Source organism: Solanum pennellii, chromosome 1, assembly GCF_001406875.1.
Source record: "Solanum pennellii chromosome 1, SPENNV200".
In the NCBI taxonomy this organism is placed as follows: Eukaryota; Viridiplantae; Streptophyta; class Magnoliopsida; order Solanales; family Solanaceae; genus Solanum; species Solanum pennellii.
The window spans coordinates 6390014-6412504 of record NC_028637.1 but is presented as its reverse complement, the minus strand read 5'-3'; the positions used below and the strand labels follow the sequence as shown (position 1 = coordinate 6412504).

General features: G+C 34.4%; 1 protein-coding gene across 1 annotated transcript; it reads right to left on the bottom strand.

The window, feature by feature from the left end:
- Nucleotides 1-21037: 21037 nt before the first annotated feature.
- On the bottom strand, nucleotides 21038-22163 carry LOC114075617 (putative F-box protein At4g38870). Its single transcript, XM_027914057.1, has one exon. The coding sequence runs from the start codon at nucleotides 22019-22021 to the stop codon at nucleotides 21353-21355; it is 669 nt and encodes a 222-aa protein (XP_027769858.1). The 5' UTR covers nucleotides 22022-22163; the 3' UTR covers nucleotides 21038-21352.
- Between the last annotated feature and the right edge of the window lie 328 nt (nucleotides 22164-22491).

Below are 22491 nucleotides of genomic sequence, written 5' to 3'. Positions count from 1 at the left end.
TTCCGTACTAGTTCCTAAGTAATGTACCTATCATTCCTAGTTTATTCCAACACTCCAAAGTACATCTACACATCATGAAATCATCCATAAACATGAGATGTTCATCTTTGAATCCATAATACAATTCAAGGAACGCTAAGAAGAAGTTAAAAATTAAGTCTATGAGTTAAGGAAAAAGTCAAGTGAGTTCTTAAAGTAACCAAGAGTCTTTAGCAAAACATTTTATACTTTGTTTTAAGTCTCAAGCTACATGTTAAGAAAGAGTAAATAGTTGATTTCATTCTCGAAAGTTATAAGGGTACTAAGTAATCCCTAAGATCTTACAAATGTTTTAACATTTAAACAAGTAAAAAACCTTCGGGCTAGTTTTCAGACAGAGATAACAACTTTATGAAATGAAGCAAGCAGGAAAACGATAATTTCCAAGAGACCTATAAAATCTAAGTTTTGAGAACTAATCTCAAATAACAAAATCAGTATATTTTAAAAACATAAGAGCCAGTATATATATTTTTTGGGAGTAGTATTGAGCACCAATTTGGGGATGCGAGTTTCAGATTAAATCAAGTCTCCATGAAAACCATGTAGCCTTCATCAGTAGAAAAGAGTTATACTTTTTAGATGATTCATTTTCACAGTTTACTAGTGGATCCATTAGGTAGTTTAGGTCCTATACTCTAGCAAAGTTAGGATGGATGGGTAGTGTGGACCGAGTAAAGTTGTATCATCACTATGGCTTTTAAGTGATGGTCGTCGGTTAGAGAAGCTCCCATAGAAGTATTGTATTTTCATATACATCAGTTATTTTTATTTCTATATACATCTCAGGTATTATTTGTATACTTGTATACATTCATAGTTTACAACATGTTTTCAGTCAACATTTCCTTATATTGAAATTACTTTTTAAACTGCATATATTGAATAAGAGTTGGTAGATCATGAGTTAAGTAGAGCTAAGGTAAGTGTTGTTCTTACTCCTTTTCAAGATTAAAGGGTTTTTTAGCTTTCCAACTCGCATACTCGTACATTCAATGTACTGATACCAATTGGCATGCATCGTTTCATGATGCAGACGCAGGTAACTAGGATAAGTACGCAGTGCACCGTTGATCAAGTTGTGCACTCCACAGTCACTTGTTGGGCCTCCTTGCATTCTGGAGGACATCTCTTTCATTGCTTTTCCTGACTTAGTTCATTAGGATGTTGTGGGGTATGTCCTAACATCCATCTCAGTCAGTTTAGAGGCTTCAGAGAGTAGTTCAATTTTGAAGTCTCCTTTATCTTATACTTCACATGTTACAGTATTGAGACTTAAGTGTCACTTTGGCCAAGACAATTATTTAAGTTATTTTATGAGAATGCTTTATTTCTTTATCTGAGATAAGTATAGTCTTACGCTGAGTTAAGTAAGTCAGGACAAAGGTTCTCTCAAGGCCAACAATGGTCTTTGGGTGCTGGCCACGTCCAGGGTATAGGCTCCGGGCATGACAGGTAGCTTTTGCAACTGTGATATATGAACTGTGGCTGGAATGAAACGCCATAGTTTTCAACAATATGAGCACAGGAAAGAAAATTTGGTGCATAGAACTAAACCTACCCTTTGTATTAGATTTAAAGATAATAATAAAGTATTTGATTATATTTGTATCTTGTAATATTCTCTCTATTCTGGATGTCTCTTAGTGAGAAGGAGGTAGATAGGTTTTTGCATTAGATGAGCATTTAAAAGAATATGCTCTTGATATATATTTACTTACTTGGTGATTAATAAATTATAACAGTTAATTGTCAAAAAACGATTATTGTTTAAAACATGTTTCCTATTTTAGATGTGTAAGTATGAGGATTTAGGATGTGGAAGGAGGAGGGTTGCTACAAAAATTAGTTTTTCAGGCTACTCCCCCCTGCGACTCAATCGAGATAGTGCGAAAAGACTCAATTTCAGTTAGGAGGGCTGCATTCTGGTCCTAGTGGCACGAAGATCATTGAGAAATATGGAAACTAGGCTAGTAGCATTAAAAGCAACAATAGGAACATGGTCGTTATTATCAAATAGTCTGCAATCAGCAAGTATCAACCTAATCATCATATCCTTCTTATTCAAAACCTTGCCTTCCCTTAGTGGTACCTCAAAAGCTTTTATCATAGTGGTAATGAGGTTTCCAGAAGCCATTGATATGGACTATGTTTAGGATCAACCACTCATTCCATATGTTTAATCATTAGATAGGTCCATTCAATAGGTTCTTTTTGTTCCAATGTGTTGTCTATCCTCATGTCCCCTCATGACGTCTCCCCCCCCCCCCCNNNNCCCCCCCCCCCTTTGATAGAACACCCTTATTCACCAATTCATACAATAGTTTGTGAAAGGGTGTCATTTACCCCTTCAGCACCTTAATAGGTCGTGTAGTAACCCACCCTTGAGTAAATTAGATGTGAGCATACAATCTTCATCCTTCGTTCAGACATAATTAACTAGACCAACAGTCAGTATATGAAAAGTTTTACTGAGATGAACATTATCAAAGACCAGTTCAATCCCATTTACAGAGGAAGCAGCAATGTTATCCTCAAATACGTTGAGATTCACGTAGAATTCAAACAACCTCTTTTTCATGAACCTCTACTTAGTGTCCAGAAATAAATCAACCCAACCCTAAAAATATAGCAGCCCAAGAACCTTTTGGATTAAACGAAAGGACCTAACCTCAAATTGGAAGGTTCTTCCCCTTAAAGTTGATTTAGACCCGAAACACCTTTCTTTCCCATTTCCAAAAACTTGGCCAAATTCTTACTGATTTTTTGTGGAAGGAGAGAGGGATCAGATGGGAAAAACTCAGGGGACTCATCAGGTTCAAAATCAAGAACAACATGAGATTAAGAAGAGTGAATCATATACTTACCAATGCAATGACGTTTCCAAATTGACTCGACAACCTCATTAAGATGGCCATGGCTGGTGCTTCGCTTGAAAAAAATTCTAAAGTTGGTATGCTTTACAACAACATGTTGGAAATTTCGGGGAGTTTGAATGAGGGGAATATCGTCCATGTCTTAGTTTTTTTCGGCGGATGGTTGTGGGATAAAGGGGCGAGTAGTTTGTGGGAGTATTGGAGTAGGTGTTGTTGCAGGGAAAGGGAATTCTGTGGAATGTTAGACAATGGTCAGAGAGGGGTTGAGATTGGGAAAGGGAGACTAGCGTTAGGGTTTTCATAAAGGGGTGGAGAAGGTGAAGGGTTCACCAGATGCTTAAGGTGGGAGAAGGGAGGAATATGGACGGATCATAGATGACAATCGACAATAAAGGGATTAGTTAATGGGTGTAGTGGAGGTGACGACTTCCCCCTGAGATGATGCCATAGATGAACAAGGAATGGATGCTTTTTACCAGTGAGGAGGAAGAGTCTTCAGCGTCAGAGTAGGCAACTAGGGTTGGTGGTACATTAATGGTGATGATGGATTTTGAGCTTGAGGAGATTTTTTGTTTGGTTTGAAAGATGGATGTAATGGATATTTTGGGAGTAGACGAGTAATGTTGAAATCCTGACACTTTGATGGGACGTTTAAGATACGCTTGAGTTTTCTAAGCAATTGGATATGACTGGTAATGAGTTTCCTGCATAAATGCCAGGGTTTAAAGGTGGGTGTATATAGCTAGACCAGGTTCATAAGGTTTTTTCAATTCAAACACCATATAAATGTGTGTGATGCATAGTTGGGTATAATGAGGATGAGTGCATACCTATTGAAATAAGAACATGTTCCTTGACATGAGTGCACCTTTGTAGCATCGCTATAGGAGACTAAGGGTAGTATCATTAGACCTGATCATAATGTCGTCGAACTGTAAGTGTGTACCTATTATGGAGTACCAAGATTAGTTAGTATGACTATATGCCGAGATTATTCTACAAAGCTTTCATCATGAATATGCAATTGGAGAGGAGAGTTATCCTTGATACGCCAGCCCTAGGGCCAGTCGATTTCTTTGGAATTGTTCTCTTCCAAGCGCTTTGGTAAATATATCAACAACCCGGTCCTCAGTTTTGCAGGAATTCATGATGATGAGACCTTTATCCACGTTGTCCCTGAGAAAGTGATGATAGACATCTATATGTTTGGTTCGCTTCTGTTGGACCGGGTTCTTTGCCATATTGATAGCACTTGTATGGTCTCCTATGATAGGCTTGCATCCTACTTTGATTCCAAAATCCTCAAGCTATTGTTTTATCGATAGGTTATAGGAGTTGACACAACAGGAGACAGCAACAACGTATTCAACTTCAGCAGTAGACAGGGCAATCAGTTATGTTTCCTTGTAGCCCATGTCACTAGACATTTGTTGACATCTTTAAAAGGCACAACATCGTGTGACTCAAAAAATAATTAATTTTTAAATAATTTTTTTTAAAGGAGTTGCCACCTAATTTTGGAAAAAAACTAGGAAATTAATTAATCAAAAATGTCTATAAAACTAATAGATTCTAGGTAAGGGTTCAAGTTATTCTGAAGGGAAGGTATTAGGTATCTTTCGTAACGCACTTTAGATGCATTAAGGACTTAGCGAAAGCGATGAAAATTTGTATCTATAAAATAAAGAAAAGGGTATCACATTGTGAGATGCATGCAAGCAAAGAGAGCTCAAGAACTATGTTATTTCTGTGAGGAGAAGTATTCTTATTGAATGAAGACAAATAATTTGACTTTCAAAACAACTATTTATCTTGGAATTTGATGCTATCTAAGGAAACACTAGTTGAGGTCAGTGAACCAGTCCCATGATTTCATTTTGTGTCTCACTAGGTGTAATGATAAGCATCTAATCTAGATCCTTTTAGATGGAGGATAGACTCACAACTTCATTGATGTGAAGAGACAGGGGTACCTACTAAGGTCGGATATGTGATTTTAGGTAATAACATCTTCTGGGATAGTCAAGGACTTCTTACCGCATCTGTGTTTTGGAAGGATGCGGCACACACGTGTCTGACGACATTATTGAAGAGTCTGAGCATCAGAGATTGTCTCGTGTTGATAGTTTTCCCTGTATGTGTATGGTGTACCGTGTACAGAGGTATTTGACATACATACGTGCCTGTTAATGAACTAATTCTACATGTTATGTACTGCCATTGAGAACATATACCATGTTCTTACTAGCCACACTTCAATAAACAACCAAGCATGGTTTGAACAGGTCAGGAAGAAAACTTCCAACTCTTACCTGTGATATCAGAACACCCTAATTTAACTTCACAGTGAAGAGATGAATATCCCCTTCACTAACTTTGCATAATATGAAGCACGATGTAGACATATCCACTTTTGGATTTTAGAACAAACTCAGGAAGAAGAAGTATGGAAAATTCAGATCATTCACTTTAATTCGATTTCTGTTATGATGTCACAAGACAAAATTGGAGAAAATTAGAAACTAATGGGCTTCCTAAGTGTATAGATGTAGAAAAGTCAAAAGGTATAGGAACTCATTCATATGCATTTTGTCGTTAACTGAAATCCAATGAGTTTAAAATAAGATAACTTCTCTCAAGTTAATATGAATTCCCACATTGCTTTCTCAACTAGTCTCTCTCTACATAAAAAAAAATTCCATCTTTCAAATGTTTGTTTCCTTTAATAAGACTAGTCAGTTTGAATGGGAAATAGAAGTAAATAAGACAATACCAAAAATTACTATTTTCATCAACTCTGTAGAACTGATGCACAATATATATTTTTTAAGTGCAAAATTGTGCTTTAGCCGCCAGACTCAATTTCTTAAAGAAATTCAACATTCACAACAAAGATACAAGATGAGTTTTGGACAAAGAGAAGCATCAATTCCTCAAGAATTAATATTTGAAATTTTCTCATGGCTTCCGGCTAAGTCGTTAATGCGTTTTAAGTGTGTTTCCCGACTAAGTAATTCAATTGTATCCGAGTCAGATTTTGTGGATATCCATAGTTTACTGTTATGCTTCAACTCTCTGGCCATCCAAGGATAAGAAAAAAAAATGGTTCCAGAAATTTTGTACGAGATGGAAGTTTGATCAGTGGTATCTTCTGAACTGCTCTTATTGGTTCAAGTAAATATTTGTCGATCTAAAGAAAGTAGACAGGATAAGGAAAATGGAACCCGTCCAACTATTGGAATTCTACCCTCCTGAATTCTTCAAAGGAACACGTACTAACTACTAGTTTCTGTTTGCTTGAAAACTTAACAATAATTAATTTGAACAACACTTTATATTATTCGTAAATTTCAAGTAATACAAAGATTACAACGCTTTAGCACCTAAAGAATTATAAACTCTAAATCCTTCTACTCAAGACAAAAAACTACTCCCTACTTTCTATCTTTTCAATGCTTTTCAAGTACTATAACTTGTCAAGCAAATCTACTACCCATATTGTAAACAAGACTCTTGAATACAATCTTACAACTTTTTCACTCAACTCGCAGCACTCAAAAGTATTTATCAAAACTCTCTCAACCCTCTTGATCGTGTTTTGAACTTCTCTCTTTGTAAGTGCGCAATTTTTTCTGATCCAAATAGCTCCCTATTTATAAATCAGAAATTCAACCAATCCTTGTACAAATCAACTTGTATTTGTCTTCTACAAATCCTTGTTGACTTCTACTTGGACTTTAATCAAAACCTTATTGCACTCAAATTTGTTTTCAGCAGTTTTCCTTAACCAAGTAAACTACTATAAACAAAAACGTACATATAAGTTTCCATATATAACTAAGCACAACTCGTACGCTGCCACTTGCATACCCGCACAACTCGTACGCTGCCACTTGAACATGTTGCGTTACCTGTTCAATGCAATTTTGCCATTTTCAAAATCTCAAGATTAACAAATTCCCCCTTTTTGACTATGGCAATAATCAGCTTCCATTTGAATAGGTACACAACACAGCATATCAATATATAGAACACTTTATATCATCTGCAGGTTGCTTCCCCCTTTTGCCATTAGCCAAAAATTGAAAACCAAAGTACATATGCATACTAAAAAAGAGCATCAGACATAGTCATTAGTTACATCAAGAGTTAGACATAAAACCAATATACATACAAAAACAGTAATGTCTACTTCAGTCTTAACTAGTCAAGAACAAAAATTATAAGATAATGCATATAGGAATGATTGATTAAACAGAGGGTGCCAGGGAGATGGAAGAAGTTGAGTATCCCTTAGTTAGCAAACCCATGATACTTTGTAGATGCCCAGAATTCACTTCTCTTTCGTGATGTAACGCAGCCTGAGTCTGAGTGAGTTCTTCCTTAATCCTACAGTTCTCAGCAATCAATTCCTCTCGTTCCAACTTATGAGCAAGCTGAATCTGTTCCATCTCTACTGAGTGAGCCATTTTTAATGCTTCCATCTCCTCTTCTATAGCAATGAGAGAAGCCCTTAACTGTTGAGTTTTTACATCAACCTTTTTAGACGTACCAGGCATGTTCATATAATCCACCTTCCCCATGACATCAGAAATGGTTTGAATCTGCCACTTCTTTACAAGCACACCAAAATGTTCAAATACTTGTCCCAACCAAAATCCATAAGCCAAACCCCGTTTCTTTTTATCAAGCCTGGACAAACTATGTATATGACTCATTATTAAGATCGGCAAATTTATTTGAGTCTTAGACAATAGTAATTCCATAAGAGTAAGATCCAAGTAACATGCTTCCGTCCTTTTTTGCTTTCTTGGCAGAAGGATTTTATGAACTATGTTAAACAACAACTGATGTAAAGGTAACATAGATCCCTTGTCAACACCAGAATATTCTGATAGAGTAGGATCGTTTGAGAATCGCCTACATATTTCAAGTTGAGAGGTGTTACCCTCTAAAGGAGGTCAATCCTTCTTGACATAGTGACCCCATCCCCTGTTAGATACCCTAAGTATTGAAGACAGAATTTCAGCAGTAAGTGTAAATGTTACACCACAAACTGTACTCGTAATTGAAGACACAGTTCCTGTTGCATTGATATAAAATTCCCTGGTTTCTACTCTACCCATTTTACGCCTAAAGGATCCCTGGAGCATCAGTTCTGTCCATCCTTGAGCTTGTAAAATAACCACTAACTCATCCATCTCACCACCCCCAAAACCAGAAATTACTCTCCCCCTAATCACACTCCTCCTCTTAAAGGCTAATACTCTCGCAGAGTAATCAATATCATCTGAATCATGAAATTTTGATTTGGGTGAAATTTTTTTCCGTTTCTGACTATTCACTGTATCTGCTACATCATCAACAATCTCTACAGAAGTTAAAGATGGAGGAGACTTACGTTTTCTTGTGCGATTTTTCTTAGTCGACTGAGCCAAAATCTCTGCATCCCGAGTACGTTGTACAGATCTAGTTACTCGCACTGGTACCTTTGCTGGTAAGAGAGAAGGAGAACCTTCTTGAGTTTCAGGGAGAATCGTAGCAAGAGGATTACAAGAAGACGAACTTCGTTTGGAACAAGATCGGATTTGGGAAAGCATTTCAAACAAAGTAACATTTTCATCATCGGAACTATTTTCCCGGTCCTGTTACAAGAACCTGTGTTCCCCCTCACTTCGTGCACTCATATTCCCTTTCTCCAACCCTTGATTTCTCTCTTCCCCCTGCACTGATGCATCTTCCATAAGAGAATATCGGGTTACGCCGGTCAAATCAATGTATAGAACAGCGGTAAGGCGTGTAAGCTTTCTTGATTATCAAAGGGAATTATGGCTAGTGAGAGATTTGAGGAAAGGGCCATTTGTCTCAACAACTAAGTGTGGATTGCAAAGGTTTGGGAGAAGATGGAAACAAATCGGAGAAGAAAGAGAGAAAAGAATGAGGTTTAAGAAAAATTATAGGGAAGTGTAAGAGTTTTTCTGAGAATAGGAACAGGTATGATTTGAAAGGTTTTTGCAGGTTTTGATTTGGCGGTTTTAATTGATGGATTTTTTTTAAATTTTTTTTAACTTAATTGAAGGAACGGACCCAATGCATTAGTCTTATTATTTTAGTCTATCTTAGTTAAGGAGAGTAGACATACCTTTATGCATGCTCAGATGATTTTGAAAGTACAATTCCTTCAGCTTCTAATTTCTTAGTTTATCTTCATCATTCCTAGTTCCAGCCTGTTCCTTTCAAAGTGTTCCCTTGCTAAGGCCTTTGTAAAGATGTCCGCGATTTGTTCTTCCGTAGTACAAAAATTCATAGAGATTTGTCCTTTCTCCACATTGTCTCTAAGAAAGTAATGACGAATGTCAATGTGTTTAGTTCTCTTATGTTGTACCGGATTTTTTGCAATGTTGATTGCACTAGTATTATCGCTGAAAATTGGAACTTGTTCAATTTTGAGACCGAAATCACTAAGTTGTTGCATAATCCATAGAAGTTGAGTGCAACACGACGCAGCTGCTACATACTCAGCCTCAGCAGTGGATAGTGCAACTGAGTTTTGTTTCTTTGATCCCCATGAGATGAGACAAGATCCTAGAAAGTGAGCCATTCCTGTAGTGCTTTTTCTATCACCCAAGTATCCTTCATAATCAACATCTGCGTACCCAACCAAATCAAAGTTACTTCCTTTTGGGTACCAAAGTCCTAAATCACAGGTTCCTTTTAGATATCTGAGAATTCTCTTGACTGCTTGAATATGTGATTCTTTAGGATTAGTTTGAAAGAGAGAACATAATCCCACACTAAACACGATATCAGGTCGATTAGCAGTAAGATACAAAAGTGAACCAATCATGCCTCTATACAGTTTTTGTTCAACAGTAGAACCTGTTCCTTCAAGGTCTAACTTAGTGACAGGGGCTATTGGAGTATCAATTGGCTTAGCATCGTCCATTTTAAACCTATTAAGTAATTCTTTGACATATTTTTGCTGATGAATCCATGTACCTCCAGGTGTTTGTTTAATTTGAAGCCCAAGGAAGTAGTTTAATTCACCCATCATACTCATTTCAAACTCATTGCTCATAAGATTTGCAAATTCGTTTGTGAGACCCTTATTTGTCGCTCCAAATATAATATCGTCAACATAGATTTGCACAATTAGGAGACTCTTTTCTTTATTCTTAAAGAAAAGTGTATTGTGAATTTTACCTCTTGAATATCCATGACTTAAAAGAAATTTTGACAATCTATCATACCATGCCCTTGGAGCTTGTTTTAACCCGTAGAGAGCTTTGTCAAGCTTATAGACATGATTAGGAAAGTCATTATTCTCGAAGCTAGGGGGTTTTTAACAAAAACCTCTTCTTGTAATAGCCCATTTAAAAAAGCACTTTTGACATCCATCTGATACAATGTGAACTCCATGTGAGATGCGAATGCTATAAGCAATCTGATTGCTTCTATTCTTGCCACGGGTGCGAAAGTTTCATCATAATCTATCCCTTCTTCTTGATTATATCCTTGAACAACCAACCTAGCTTTGTTCCTGATTATGGTACCATGTTCATCTAACTTGTTCCTAAACACCCATTTAGTTCCAATTATAGTTCTGTTTGAGGGCTTAGGTACTAGATGCCATACTTTACTCCTTTCAAATTGATGTAATTCTTCTTCCATAGCTACAATCCAATCTGCATCTTGAAGGGCTTCACTTATTTTCTTTGGTTCTACCATGGATAGGAATGCATTATGAGCGTAATGATTCTTCATTCCTGACCTGGTGGTAATTCCAGAAGAAAGATTAGTGAGCAGGTTTTCCAATGGGTGTGATCCTTGGTATTTGTACTCTTTTAGAATAAGATTTGATTTTTCCCTATCTTGCTCTTCATTAACATCTGGTTGATAATCATCAGTATCAACTCCCTCATCAGAATTCACTTGAGTTTGAGTATCTTCTCTGTTTATTGTGTCAGAGGAACAGGTTTCTTGTACCTGCTCCTGCTCAGAGACAGTATGTTCTTCAGCTGATGTTTTACTGACCAGCACATCTTCTTTAGATATAGTGTTTCTTTCATCGAAAATAACATGGACACTCTCTTCTACACACATGGTTCTTTTGTTAAGTAACCTATAAGCTTTACTATGTGTAGAATATCCAAGAAAGATTCTGTTGTCACTCCTAGCATCAAATTTTCCAAGCAGATTTTTTCCATTGTTATGAATAAAAAACTTGCATCCAAATACTCTGAGATGAGAGATGTTGGGCTTTGTGCCTTTTAATAATTCATATGGAGTTTTTTCTAACAAGGGTCTGGTCATGCAACGGTTCATGGTGTAGCAAGCAGTGTTTATTGCTTCTGCCCAGAATTGATTTGTGATTTTACTTGCGATCATCATAGTTCTAGCCATTTCTTGAAGCGTTCTGTTCTTTCTCTCTACCACACCGTTTTGCTGAGGGGTTCTAGGGGCAGAGAAGTTATGATCAACCCCATGAGAGTCACAATATTGGGCAAATTTTGAGTTTTCAAATTCAGTTCCATGATCTGATTTGATTGCCTTTAATTGTTTCCCCTTTTTTTTTTGAATTTTTCTCATCAGTGAACAAAAAGCCTCAAAGGCATCATCTTTTGCTGCAAGAAATAGTGTCCAGGTGTACCTAGTATAATCCTCCACCAAGACAAACACATATCTTTTTCCCCCTCTACTCGAACCCTCATTGGTCCACATAAATCCATGTGAATTAGTTCTAAGGAACAAGTTGAGCTTACCATCTGTTTGGACTTAAATGATGATTTTATCTGTTTCCCTAGAGTACATTCTTCACATACCTTATCCTCCTTGATTTTATTTTTAGGCAGTCCTATAACTAAATCCTTGGTGATAAGTTTGTTTAATTGAACTTGGCTAGCATGACCCAACCGTTTATGCCATAACAAGGGATCTTTTTCCAACACACTTAAACACACCAAATTTTTGTCAGAGATAGTTGAGGTATCTATAGTGTAGACATGTTTATCTCTTTTTCCTGTTAACACTAATTTTTGTGTGTTTAGATTGATTTCTTCAACACCAGTGGATCGAAAGATTACCTTGTTTCCTTTGTCACACAATTGAGATATGCTGAGTAAATTGTGTCTAAGTCCTTCCACATAGTATACTTTATCAATTGAATGTTCATCAGATCTTCCAATCTTTCCACAACCTTTGATTTGACCCTTTATTCCACCACCAAAAGCTATCATACCTCCTTTTCCTTATTCTAGTGAGAGAAACAATGTCTTATTCCCTGTCATGTGTCTTGAGCAAGCACTATCCATGTACCACTGCTGCTTGCTTTTTCTCACTTCTTCCTCAGTTTCTTCAGAGTCTGATTCAGGTTCAGCGTCTGATTCTTCTATCGCCATCAAGGCAAGGTCTTCAACATCTTCATACATGTCCGAAGAACCTATTCCCCAGGCTGCATACATTGCTTGTTCTTTTTCTTTGTTTTTCTTTTTGTTAAGGAGTTTCTTTCTTTTGTTTTTCAGCTTTTTCCTTTTTCCATTCTAATGCAGTCCTTTATCTGATGATCTGTCTTACCACATTTAAAACAACCTCCGTTTTGTGATCGTTCAGGATTTTTTTCTTTCAAGGGTGGTGATTTGTAGGTAGCGTTTAATCCCCTTTTGAAGAGTTTCTTGAAGTTCCTACTTATCAGAGCCAGATCATCGTCATCTATGTCAGATTCATCACTTTCAGTTGATTTAAGACCAAGAATTTTTTCTTTATTTCCTTCACCTCTTTTGTCAACATTCATCTCATAAGTCTTGAGATTTCCAACTAATTCATCTAAAGTCATATTAGTAAGGTCCTTAGCTTCTCTAATGGCAGTGGCTTTTATTTCCCAAGACCTAGGAAAAATCCTAAGTACTTTGTCAACCTGTTCCTCAGTGGTATATACTTTACCCAATGAGATTAGTTCGTTTACCACAGTGGTGAATCTGGTAATCATATCTTGAAGAGATTCTCCGGATTTCATCTTAAAGGCTTCATATTCTGAACACAAACTAGCAATCCTGAATTTTCGGACTTGAGTTGTTCCTTCATGAGCGTTTTGTAAGGTATCCCATATTTGTTTAGCAGAGTTACAACTTGAGATAAGGTTAAACTCATCAGGTCCTAGTCCACATACAAGAATGCACTTAGCTTTTGCATTCTTTCCTAGCATCTTATAATCCGCTTCATTATATGTATCTGCGGGTTTAGGTACTTTATTTCCTTCACTATCAGTAATAGTAGGAATTAGTGGTCCCTTAGTAATTCTCACCCACAATTCGTAGTCTTCAGCTTGAATGAAGCCTTCCATCCTTGCCTTCCACCACGAGTAGTATTGTCCATTGAATAATGGAGGTCTGTTGATGTGTTGCCCCTTACCGTGTCCGAGTGGAGGTGCAGAACTCATGTTGATCTTATCTTGAGTTGTTAGACTCTTTAAAGATAACCTTGCTCTAATACCACTTGTTGGAATTCTACCCTCCTGAATTCTTCAAAGGAACACGTACTAACTACTAGTTTCTGTTTGCTTGAAAACTTAACAATAATTAATTTGAACAACACTTTATATTATTCGTAAATTTCAAGTAATACAAAGATTACAACGCTTTAGCACCTAAAGAGTTATAAACTCTAATTCCTTCTACTCAAGACAAAAAACTATNAAAAAACTACTCCCTACTTTCTATCTTTTCAATGCTTTTCAAGTACTATAACTTGTCAAGCAAATCTACTACCCATATTGTAAACAAGACTCTTGAATACAATCTTACAACTTTTTCACTCAACTCGCAGCACTCAAAAGTATTTATCAAAACTCTCTCAACCCTCTTGATCGTGTTTTGAACTTCTCTCTTTGTAAGTGCGCAATTTTTTCTGATCCAAATAGCTCCCTATTTATAAATCAGAAATTCAACCAATCCTTGTACAAATCAACTTGTATTTGTCTTCTACAAATCCTTGTTGACTTCTACTTGGACTTTAATCAAAACCTTATTGCACTCAAATTTGTTTTCAGCAGTTTTCCTTAACCAAGTAAACTACTTTAAACAAAAACGTAGGTATAAGTTTCCACATATAACTAAGCACAACTCGTACGCTGCCACTTGCATACCCGCACAACTCGTACGCTGCCACTTGAACATGTTGCGTTACCTGTTCAATGCAATTTTGCCATTTTCAAAATCTCAAGATTAACACCAACAATTAAACACCAACACTCATTTCAGTTGTATGCAGATTCTGTGACTCCAAATGATGAAAAGATGGTGATGATGAAGACGATGCAAACTACTTGAAATGGAGTACCTCTCGTTGAGTTATTTCATTGGTTCCCTGTGAAGAAGGGAGGCAGAGGCAGAGGCTGTTATATCAGAAAAGCAACTTTTGCGTCTTAGATGACAAAAACAGTGTGACTATCTTGCTCAATTTCTATTAGTCGAGTAACCAGCTCCAAAATAATGCTACAATATGAAAAATATGGGCAAACAGATGCAACGTAATGTTCAAAGCCAAAACACACAATTGAGTAATAAAACTGCCACTGGTTGCAATCGTAATAGTACATCGACTCATGAGATGCATTCGACAATGTTATAGTTCCGGATATATCAATCGGTTGTTATAGTTTGAATTGCATTGGTGAAGTTATTGAGTTTGTTTCAGACTCCCAAGATTTCTTTTGTACTTCCACGGCTGTTATTTGGTATAATCAATCCATCCTATTAGGAAGTACTGACAACATTTTTTAGTTAGGATAGTGACTCGCATCGATGGTGATGACGAAGACGAGGAAAACATAAAAAGCAATAGAGTTGTCTCTGTTGACTTAGCCAACATCGGAACCAATCGTAGTGTGATGGAATGAGTCTTTAGCGGTTAAAGTTAAACTTGTACACCCTATCACTAACATCAGGATTCTCTAACTTTTAGAATCTTCTATATTCTTCAGTTTCCACGTTAAGGCGAGCAGAGCCATTTTAATCAAATTAGAAAATCAATAGGGATGAAAGTGTAGTTACGTTCATCAAAACTCTCAATGGAAGCACAAGTTTATACAAATTAATGCTATATCACATGAAAGAAAAAGAGCAAACGCAGTTGGTAATGTTTAAATTGACATAAACACACAATTTAGAAATAGAATTGCCAGTGATTCAACACTTCACTTTTCCATGAGCATCTTAAAAATTGTGACACATTACTACGACATGTGTATAATGTATTGAAAGCTTGACAGTATTGTACATTTCAATTCCCAAAAATAGCATTGTTTTTTTTCAAAAAAAATTGTGTATGTTGTTAAAAGTTTCTCACTTAAGCCTTCCAGGTAACGATATCTTATAATAAAACAGAACAAACAGTGACGTCCAGAATATTAGAAAATTATCCAAAGGGAACGACTAATTCTTCACTTCAAAGACTTACAATATATTTAGAATGTAATCTGTTATGCCGCAACTTTGTTTTGTCATAGCATTACTAAATGGATGAACAAAATCTTATCGTAAAATAAATAAACAATTCCTGAAAGATATTTGACATACAAGCACTCACGAATACCTTCCAGTTTTTCTGCAGTGTTCCATATCAAGGGAATCCCAATAATACGTCTCTCCCATTTTCTTTTTGGAGTCTTGTCTAAAATCAATAAGTCAAAGTATCCTCTTACCCATTTTCTATAATCTACGACCCCTAATTTACTCTTCACCTCTATCAATTGGTAATAGTATACGCACTCAATTGCATCCCAGAATGTAATGTTTTCGATTTTTTCGGATTTAACATCAAATGCAATTATAGATATATAACCGGTCATAGCAAATTGATAGATGACTCCACTAATGCAAACACTAGGCATACAATATGGAATACAAGGGAAAATGTTGTGACTGTCTCTCCATGATTTGTTTATGCTAAAGTGAAAACCGAGTACTTTGTGTGCCTTTCTCGAGGATGATATGTTATCCGGAGAACTTTGTACTTGTTTTCTTCCAGATCAAAACCTAATGAAAATGTATTACGACACCTTCATTAGGGTTGGTTAGAAGTCTTACTTGTTTTGTGTTGGGATCGCAAATTGCAGCAGGTTGCATGCATGATGATTCCCAAGCACAAAATAAACCATTAGCACAATTCAAACTAGAATATGCAGGGTTACAGTTGTTAAAATTGTCAAGTTGAAGAACGGAGGCAGAGGCTTTTCCATCTTTCTTTTTCTCGGCAGTGTAATATACTCCTTCTCCGTGCAAAATGAATTTTGTCCCGACATAATGACATTTATGGATATCCAAAAAAGCTCATTCGGATACCATGGAATTACAGAATTTTGAAAAGCATTAACGAATTAGAAGGAAAATATTTCAAACATTATTTCTCGAGGAATTGACAAAATTTTGCCGGCAGAAGTCATAATGTTTATTTTTTTCTTTTTGCGTCTTGTAAGACTCTTATAGACTCCCAAAAATTGAACTTTTTTTTTTGGTTTTAAAATCCTAAAAACAATATTATTGCAAGAAAATTGAAATTGTTTTTTTATAAACTCTAAACACAATATTGAGCAGAGCACAATTTCATTAAAAAAATATTTTGGCCCCAATTATCAAAATGAATTGAAAATAGTTGATTTATTTTATACTCCCTTTGTTTTAATATGACCCCCCATTTTTTTCTCTAAACGTTCTAGTTTTACAAGTTCATCTTCAACTGATAAATACAAAGAATTTCATCAATCCTTTTTGGTTCAAATTAAGAGATGAGAGCCATATTTGAATCATTTTTTCTAGATGTTGTGTCCTCATTCCTTCATTTGGATCACCGATGATGATTTTATTTGTGTAGCTTGCTTCGTTTTTCGATTCATTTGGAATATAACTCCAGTAATAAATTCTGTAGAGGATATGTCTGTAGTCGACTTGGTTGCAATTACAATAAAGGGACGGGATCTTGAATCATTGGATCTCTCATCCAACAAAATCAGCGGAGAAATTCCCCAACAACTTACATCTCTCTCAACAATCATCTCGTTGGATGTCTTCCCAAAAGAAAACAATTTGATACGTTTCAGAACAGTTCATACCAAAGGAATGATGGACTACGTGGATTTGCACTCTCAATAGATTGTGGCGGCGTTGATGAGGTACCACAAGCAACACTAGATCAAGAAGAAGGAGATTCAGCAATATACATATTGCTTTCAACTCGATATCCAGCATGTTTTTGAGGATGGATGTAGAATTGGAACAGTTAATGCAATCCAAACCCAAATAAGAATATGCATCATAGAGTTCATTAAATATCTCAATTTTAAGAAAGGAGTCAGAGTCTTTTCCATCTTCGTTTTGCTCAACATTGTAGAAAATGGATGTTTGTGTTAAAATTGAAGTCTGATGTAATAAAAAGGAGTGATAACGGAACTGGATTTGTCAATATTGAATGATCCTGCTAATCATGTGTTTTTTGTGAACTAGTTTTGAGGAACGTACGTTGCACGTTACCCCTCAATTATTATAAAATTTCTGCAAAATACAAAATATTACTCCATCTATCCAACAATATTTATCCACTATTTCCTTGATTTTATACCCTTCTTAAGAAATTATATATTGAAGATTAATTTAATTATATCACTATTTGAATATAATAAATACAATGTCTTGAAAAATGTAATAAGGAAATAAATATAATTGATGATAAGGGTAAATTAGGAACTAAATGTAAAATTATACATTGATTTCATAAAGTAGACAAAGTTTGGTGGACATCCCAAAAATACTATCAACTATCATTGGACGGAAGGAGAAAAATCAAAATGTTACATTCTTTCTCTAAATTTAATAAATGCATGTAAAATATTTAACAAATTTACAAAAAAAAAATATGAACAGACATATATATTATTACAAAACCCCAAATAGAGCACAAATAATAGGATTTGTTTAGATTTAGAAATGCTTCATTAGATTAAGTGAAATTTAAAATTAACTTGCACTATCAGAAAAAATGTTCATCTTTTCTTAGCTAACCACGCATTTTACGTCAAGATGACACTTCAATATTTTTATCCTCGTAGTCTCGAAAATTCAAAGAGAATAATAATTAATGAAATAAATACAAAAATTGTAGAGTGAGATTGAAAGTGTAACACCAAAGTGACAAAAGAAAAAGATAACATTTTCATTTCACAAAAATTAAAATACCTCTAAATTCTATAATCCAAATGAATTAAAAATAAATGGTTAATTATGATGAAGAACAAATATTATGCATATAAATACATAAATAATTTATAATCAATAAATTCTCCTTATCATTTTCGTGCCCCAACTACCAAAAAGTCATAACTTGAAAAGTATTCATCGGACAATAAATTTTAAACTCCTATCTTATCAGTTTTTTTATAAAAAAATTTAACGTACTTTCACATGATAATATGATGATTTAATTTACTTCCTTGTTCATTCATGGTGTTCAATAAAAAGTCAAGATTTACATTACATAAACTTATCGCAAGCAGTACCATGTCAAATAGATTGTTACTTACCTTTGTTTGTTTGAATCAAATGTGCAATTTGAGCATCAAGGCAGAGAAGCTGGTTAACAGTAAACCTCTTGCAATTTTTTAGCAATTCATCAATATCATGAAAAATAAATTGTAGAGATCTCACTAAAAGCTAGCAAAAGTTGAAGAGTTTAATTGTAACTGCTCTCCTTTAACATTATTATGAGATTCTGTAATGAGACTTTTCATTTTCTCCAAATATGAGATTATTTGAACTTAGACTCGTTAATAAATATGATAGGAGTATTTTTTTAATATTTAATTAATATTATACTTTATAATATTTTGTTTTAATCAAGAAAATAATAATTTAATTATTAAAGAGCTTAAGGACTTAAATTTTACTATCATGTAATCAAAATATTTGTATTTAATTAAATAGTTAATCAAATTTTAATTTAATAAAAGAGAAAAATGGTAATTCAACTTTTGACTTTGGAGCTTCCCACTTATAATAATACTAGATTTTGTTCATATTGACTATAAGGAATTAAAAAGAATATAAATTGGAAAGGAATGGTAAATCTATTTACTTACTAAATCTAGTTAAAATAGAAAAGAGTTTTGGAGTAACGATAAAAATTGTCATCCTGTGACCTATGGTTCACTCGTTAAAGTAAGTTTCATACATTTCATTTTAAGCTCAATTACTAATGCTTGCATCATATAAACGACTATCTACAAAAACTATTTATATTACGGCTCGAATTCTTCGTAAACGCGTAATGATTTTAATTTATATTTCATTTTGAAAGAGTACAAAGGCTAAAATACAAAATAATGGAAGTTGTCAAGTCTTACTAAGTACTTATTGAATTTACTCAAAATTCAATAAAAATTATTATATTTATATGATCTATGAATTACGAGTTTCAGATGTGGAATCATATACTAATGCCTTTATTATAGTAAACTTCCTACTATACACCTTCGACTCAGTCACTAATGCTTGCATCATATAGACAACTATCGATTTAAACTACTTATATTACGTCTCGAATCATACGTGAATGTGTAACAATTATGNCCAACCCCCAACCCCACCTCACACCCCTGCCCAACAACCCCACACTTTCCTATTTCTTCTCTTTTCCTCCTATATACATACATATTAGTTCTCGAACACGTACGTTGCACGTGTGTCTCATGTTATTTAATATCAATATTTTAAATTATATAATTATTTTAGAATAATTGATGCATTATACAATATTTAAAGGGTAAAAATGATGTTTCTGGTAAAACATTCAACTAAGATTGCAACTTGCAAAGATCAATAGAATCTGAAGAATTTCTGATTGTATTGATAAAAACTTTTTCTTTTAATCATGTGGGATACACTATATTTATTGGTAAAATAAAAGATTACTACTTCAATTATATGATTTGTCGAGATTGTCAAATATCTAACACTATATTTCCATACAAAATGAAAGAAGTTAATTAAACAAAGCAATATATCAATAAGAAAAAAAATGACCAATTAGTAAAAGATTACATAAAAACTATACGATGTGAAAATATAAAGTGTAATGGACTAGTATTTTCTATTGAATTTATAAAGAGAGAAATTGTGTATATGAAAGGTTGTGAATGAATGTATTTAATTGTAGAAGCTAAAAAGTTTAGCAATTAAAGTCATTAAGAAGTGAAAAATAATAAATTGTGACATCTAATCATGTATTCTCTTCAATTAATATTGATATTGTATGAATCTTTCCATATGCTCTTACCTCTCTCTTCATATGCTCTAATGTTTAAGATTTTTTAATCTAAAACGGTAATTGTTTTAAGTGCTCAACATTCAGCAATTAAGAAGAAAAATTGTTAATGCAACTCAATGATAATGGCGAACGGAATACTCATAAATGCACTTCAAATAATTACGGTAACATTTTAGTGGTATGCAAAAAGTTTTCTGTTATGGAACTTAAATTACTATTTTTTAAATAATAATAATAATAATAATAATAATAATAATAATAATAATAATAATATAATGGTATTATTGTAGTAACTCAACTATATAGGGTTATTTTGGTATTTCAACTTTAAACTTTTTTGTTCCTACTTATAATAATATATGATATGATATATGATAGGTTATGATACTTGAACAAAGGTGTTTTTCCTTCCAAGCATTACAGGAGGTCAATTACAGGCTTTGTGATTAAATTAGAGTCTCAAATTGGACTAATCAAAGATTTAGATGATCAACTGTCACTTTGTTAGAGAAAATTGAGTACATTCCAACCAGCTGAGCCTAAGTAAAGTGCAGCGTCAATATCTTACAAAATCCAAGCTTAATGACTGTTGTAGTTAGTTATTGTTTTTAACTAGTCAGCCGGTGTACATATTGACAACATCTACAATGTAGAGAACAACAAGAAAAAGAAGGGGTGAAATAAGTACCTACACTAAAACTCAAAACAATCCAAAGAAAACGAGTCTTTCAACATAACTATAAATGTAATATATTTCTATTCTGAGACTTTTATTACCAATGCTATGATCCTATAGGTTTATTTTACCCAAATTCAAAAGAAAAAGGACAAACAAGCACTTGTGATGCCTTTCAGTTTGAACAAAATTATCCAAAGGAAACAAGACTTTCAACATAACTATAAATGCCGTTGATGTTGTTTTCCTTTGGAAAACCCTTGATTTTTAATTCCCTCCTACTCTTTCTTATGACATCATAAGAGAAACAACTGACAACTCTTGGACTTAAGTACATGAAAAATACAATCTCCCCATTACTAGGAGTGCAGGATGATAAAACTATAGGTTTTTTATCAATCCATATCAAGGGAAAACGAATGATATGTCTCTCCCATTGTTTTCTTGGAGTCTAATCTAAAATCCACATGTCCAAATATCCACTTTGCCTGCTTTCATAATCATAATCTATGGTTGCTAATTTACCCATCACCTCTATCAGCTCGTGACAGTGCATCCTGAATGCTTCCGACAATGCAATGATTTCATAATTTTCAGATTTAACATCAAATGCAACAATAGCAGATTTGTAACCATTTATAACAGACTCATAGATGAACTGATAGATAACTCCACTAATGCAAACACTGGGACTAGTAGACGGAAAACAAGATAAAACGCTTTGAGTCTCTCTCCATGATTTGTCTATGCCTAAAGTGAAAATCCAGTATTTTATGTATCCTTCTTGAGCATGATATTCTGCTGAGACAACTTTGTACTTGTTTTCTTTTGGCTCAAAACCTAATGAATAGTTACACCAAAGAATATGTTTCTTTAAATGGGGCAGAAATCTTAGTTCTTTTGTGCTGGGATTGAAAATTAGGATAGATGATGATCTCCAATAACAAAATAATCCATTAACGCATGAACTGAAATGAGAATTTGTAGGGATACGATTGTAAATATTATTAAATTTATCAACTTGAAGAAGGGAGGCAGATTCTTTTCCATCTTCCTTTTCCTCCGCGGTGTAATAAACTTCTTCTCCTTTCAGATGAATTTTGTCCCAGTAGAACGACATCTATGGATATCCAAAAAATCTGATTCCGGTACAATTGATTTACACAATGTGGAAACACACTTTAAACACATTAACGACTTGACAGGAAGCCATGAGAATATTTCAAATATTATATCATGAGGTATTTTGCTGGAAGAATTCATAATGCCGAAGGCCTAAAGTTTATTTTCTTTTGGCCTCTTATTTATTGATGTCCTGTTTCGCTCTGTTTCCTTGTATAACTCTTTCTTTTTTATTCTTATTGATGTTATGTTTGGCTGTCTGTTTCCTAGTAAGACTCTTATTTCTCTTTGTTTTCTTTGTAGTACATTACAACTAGGACTCCCAAAAAAACTGAACTTCTTTTTTTGTTTGTTTTAAAACACTATTATTGCCAAAAAAATAAAATTGTTTTTTTAAAAAAAACTGTAAACACAATATTGTAGGAAAAAGAAAATTGAGCAGGGCTCACGATTTCATTAGATTTTTTT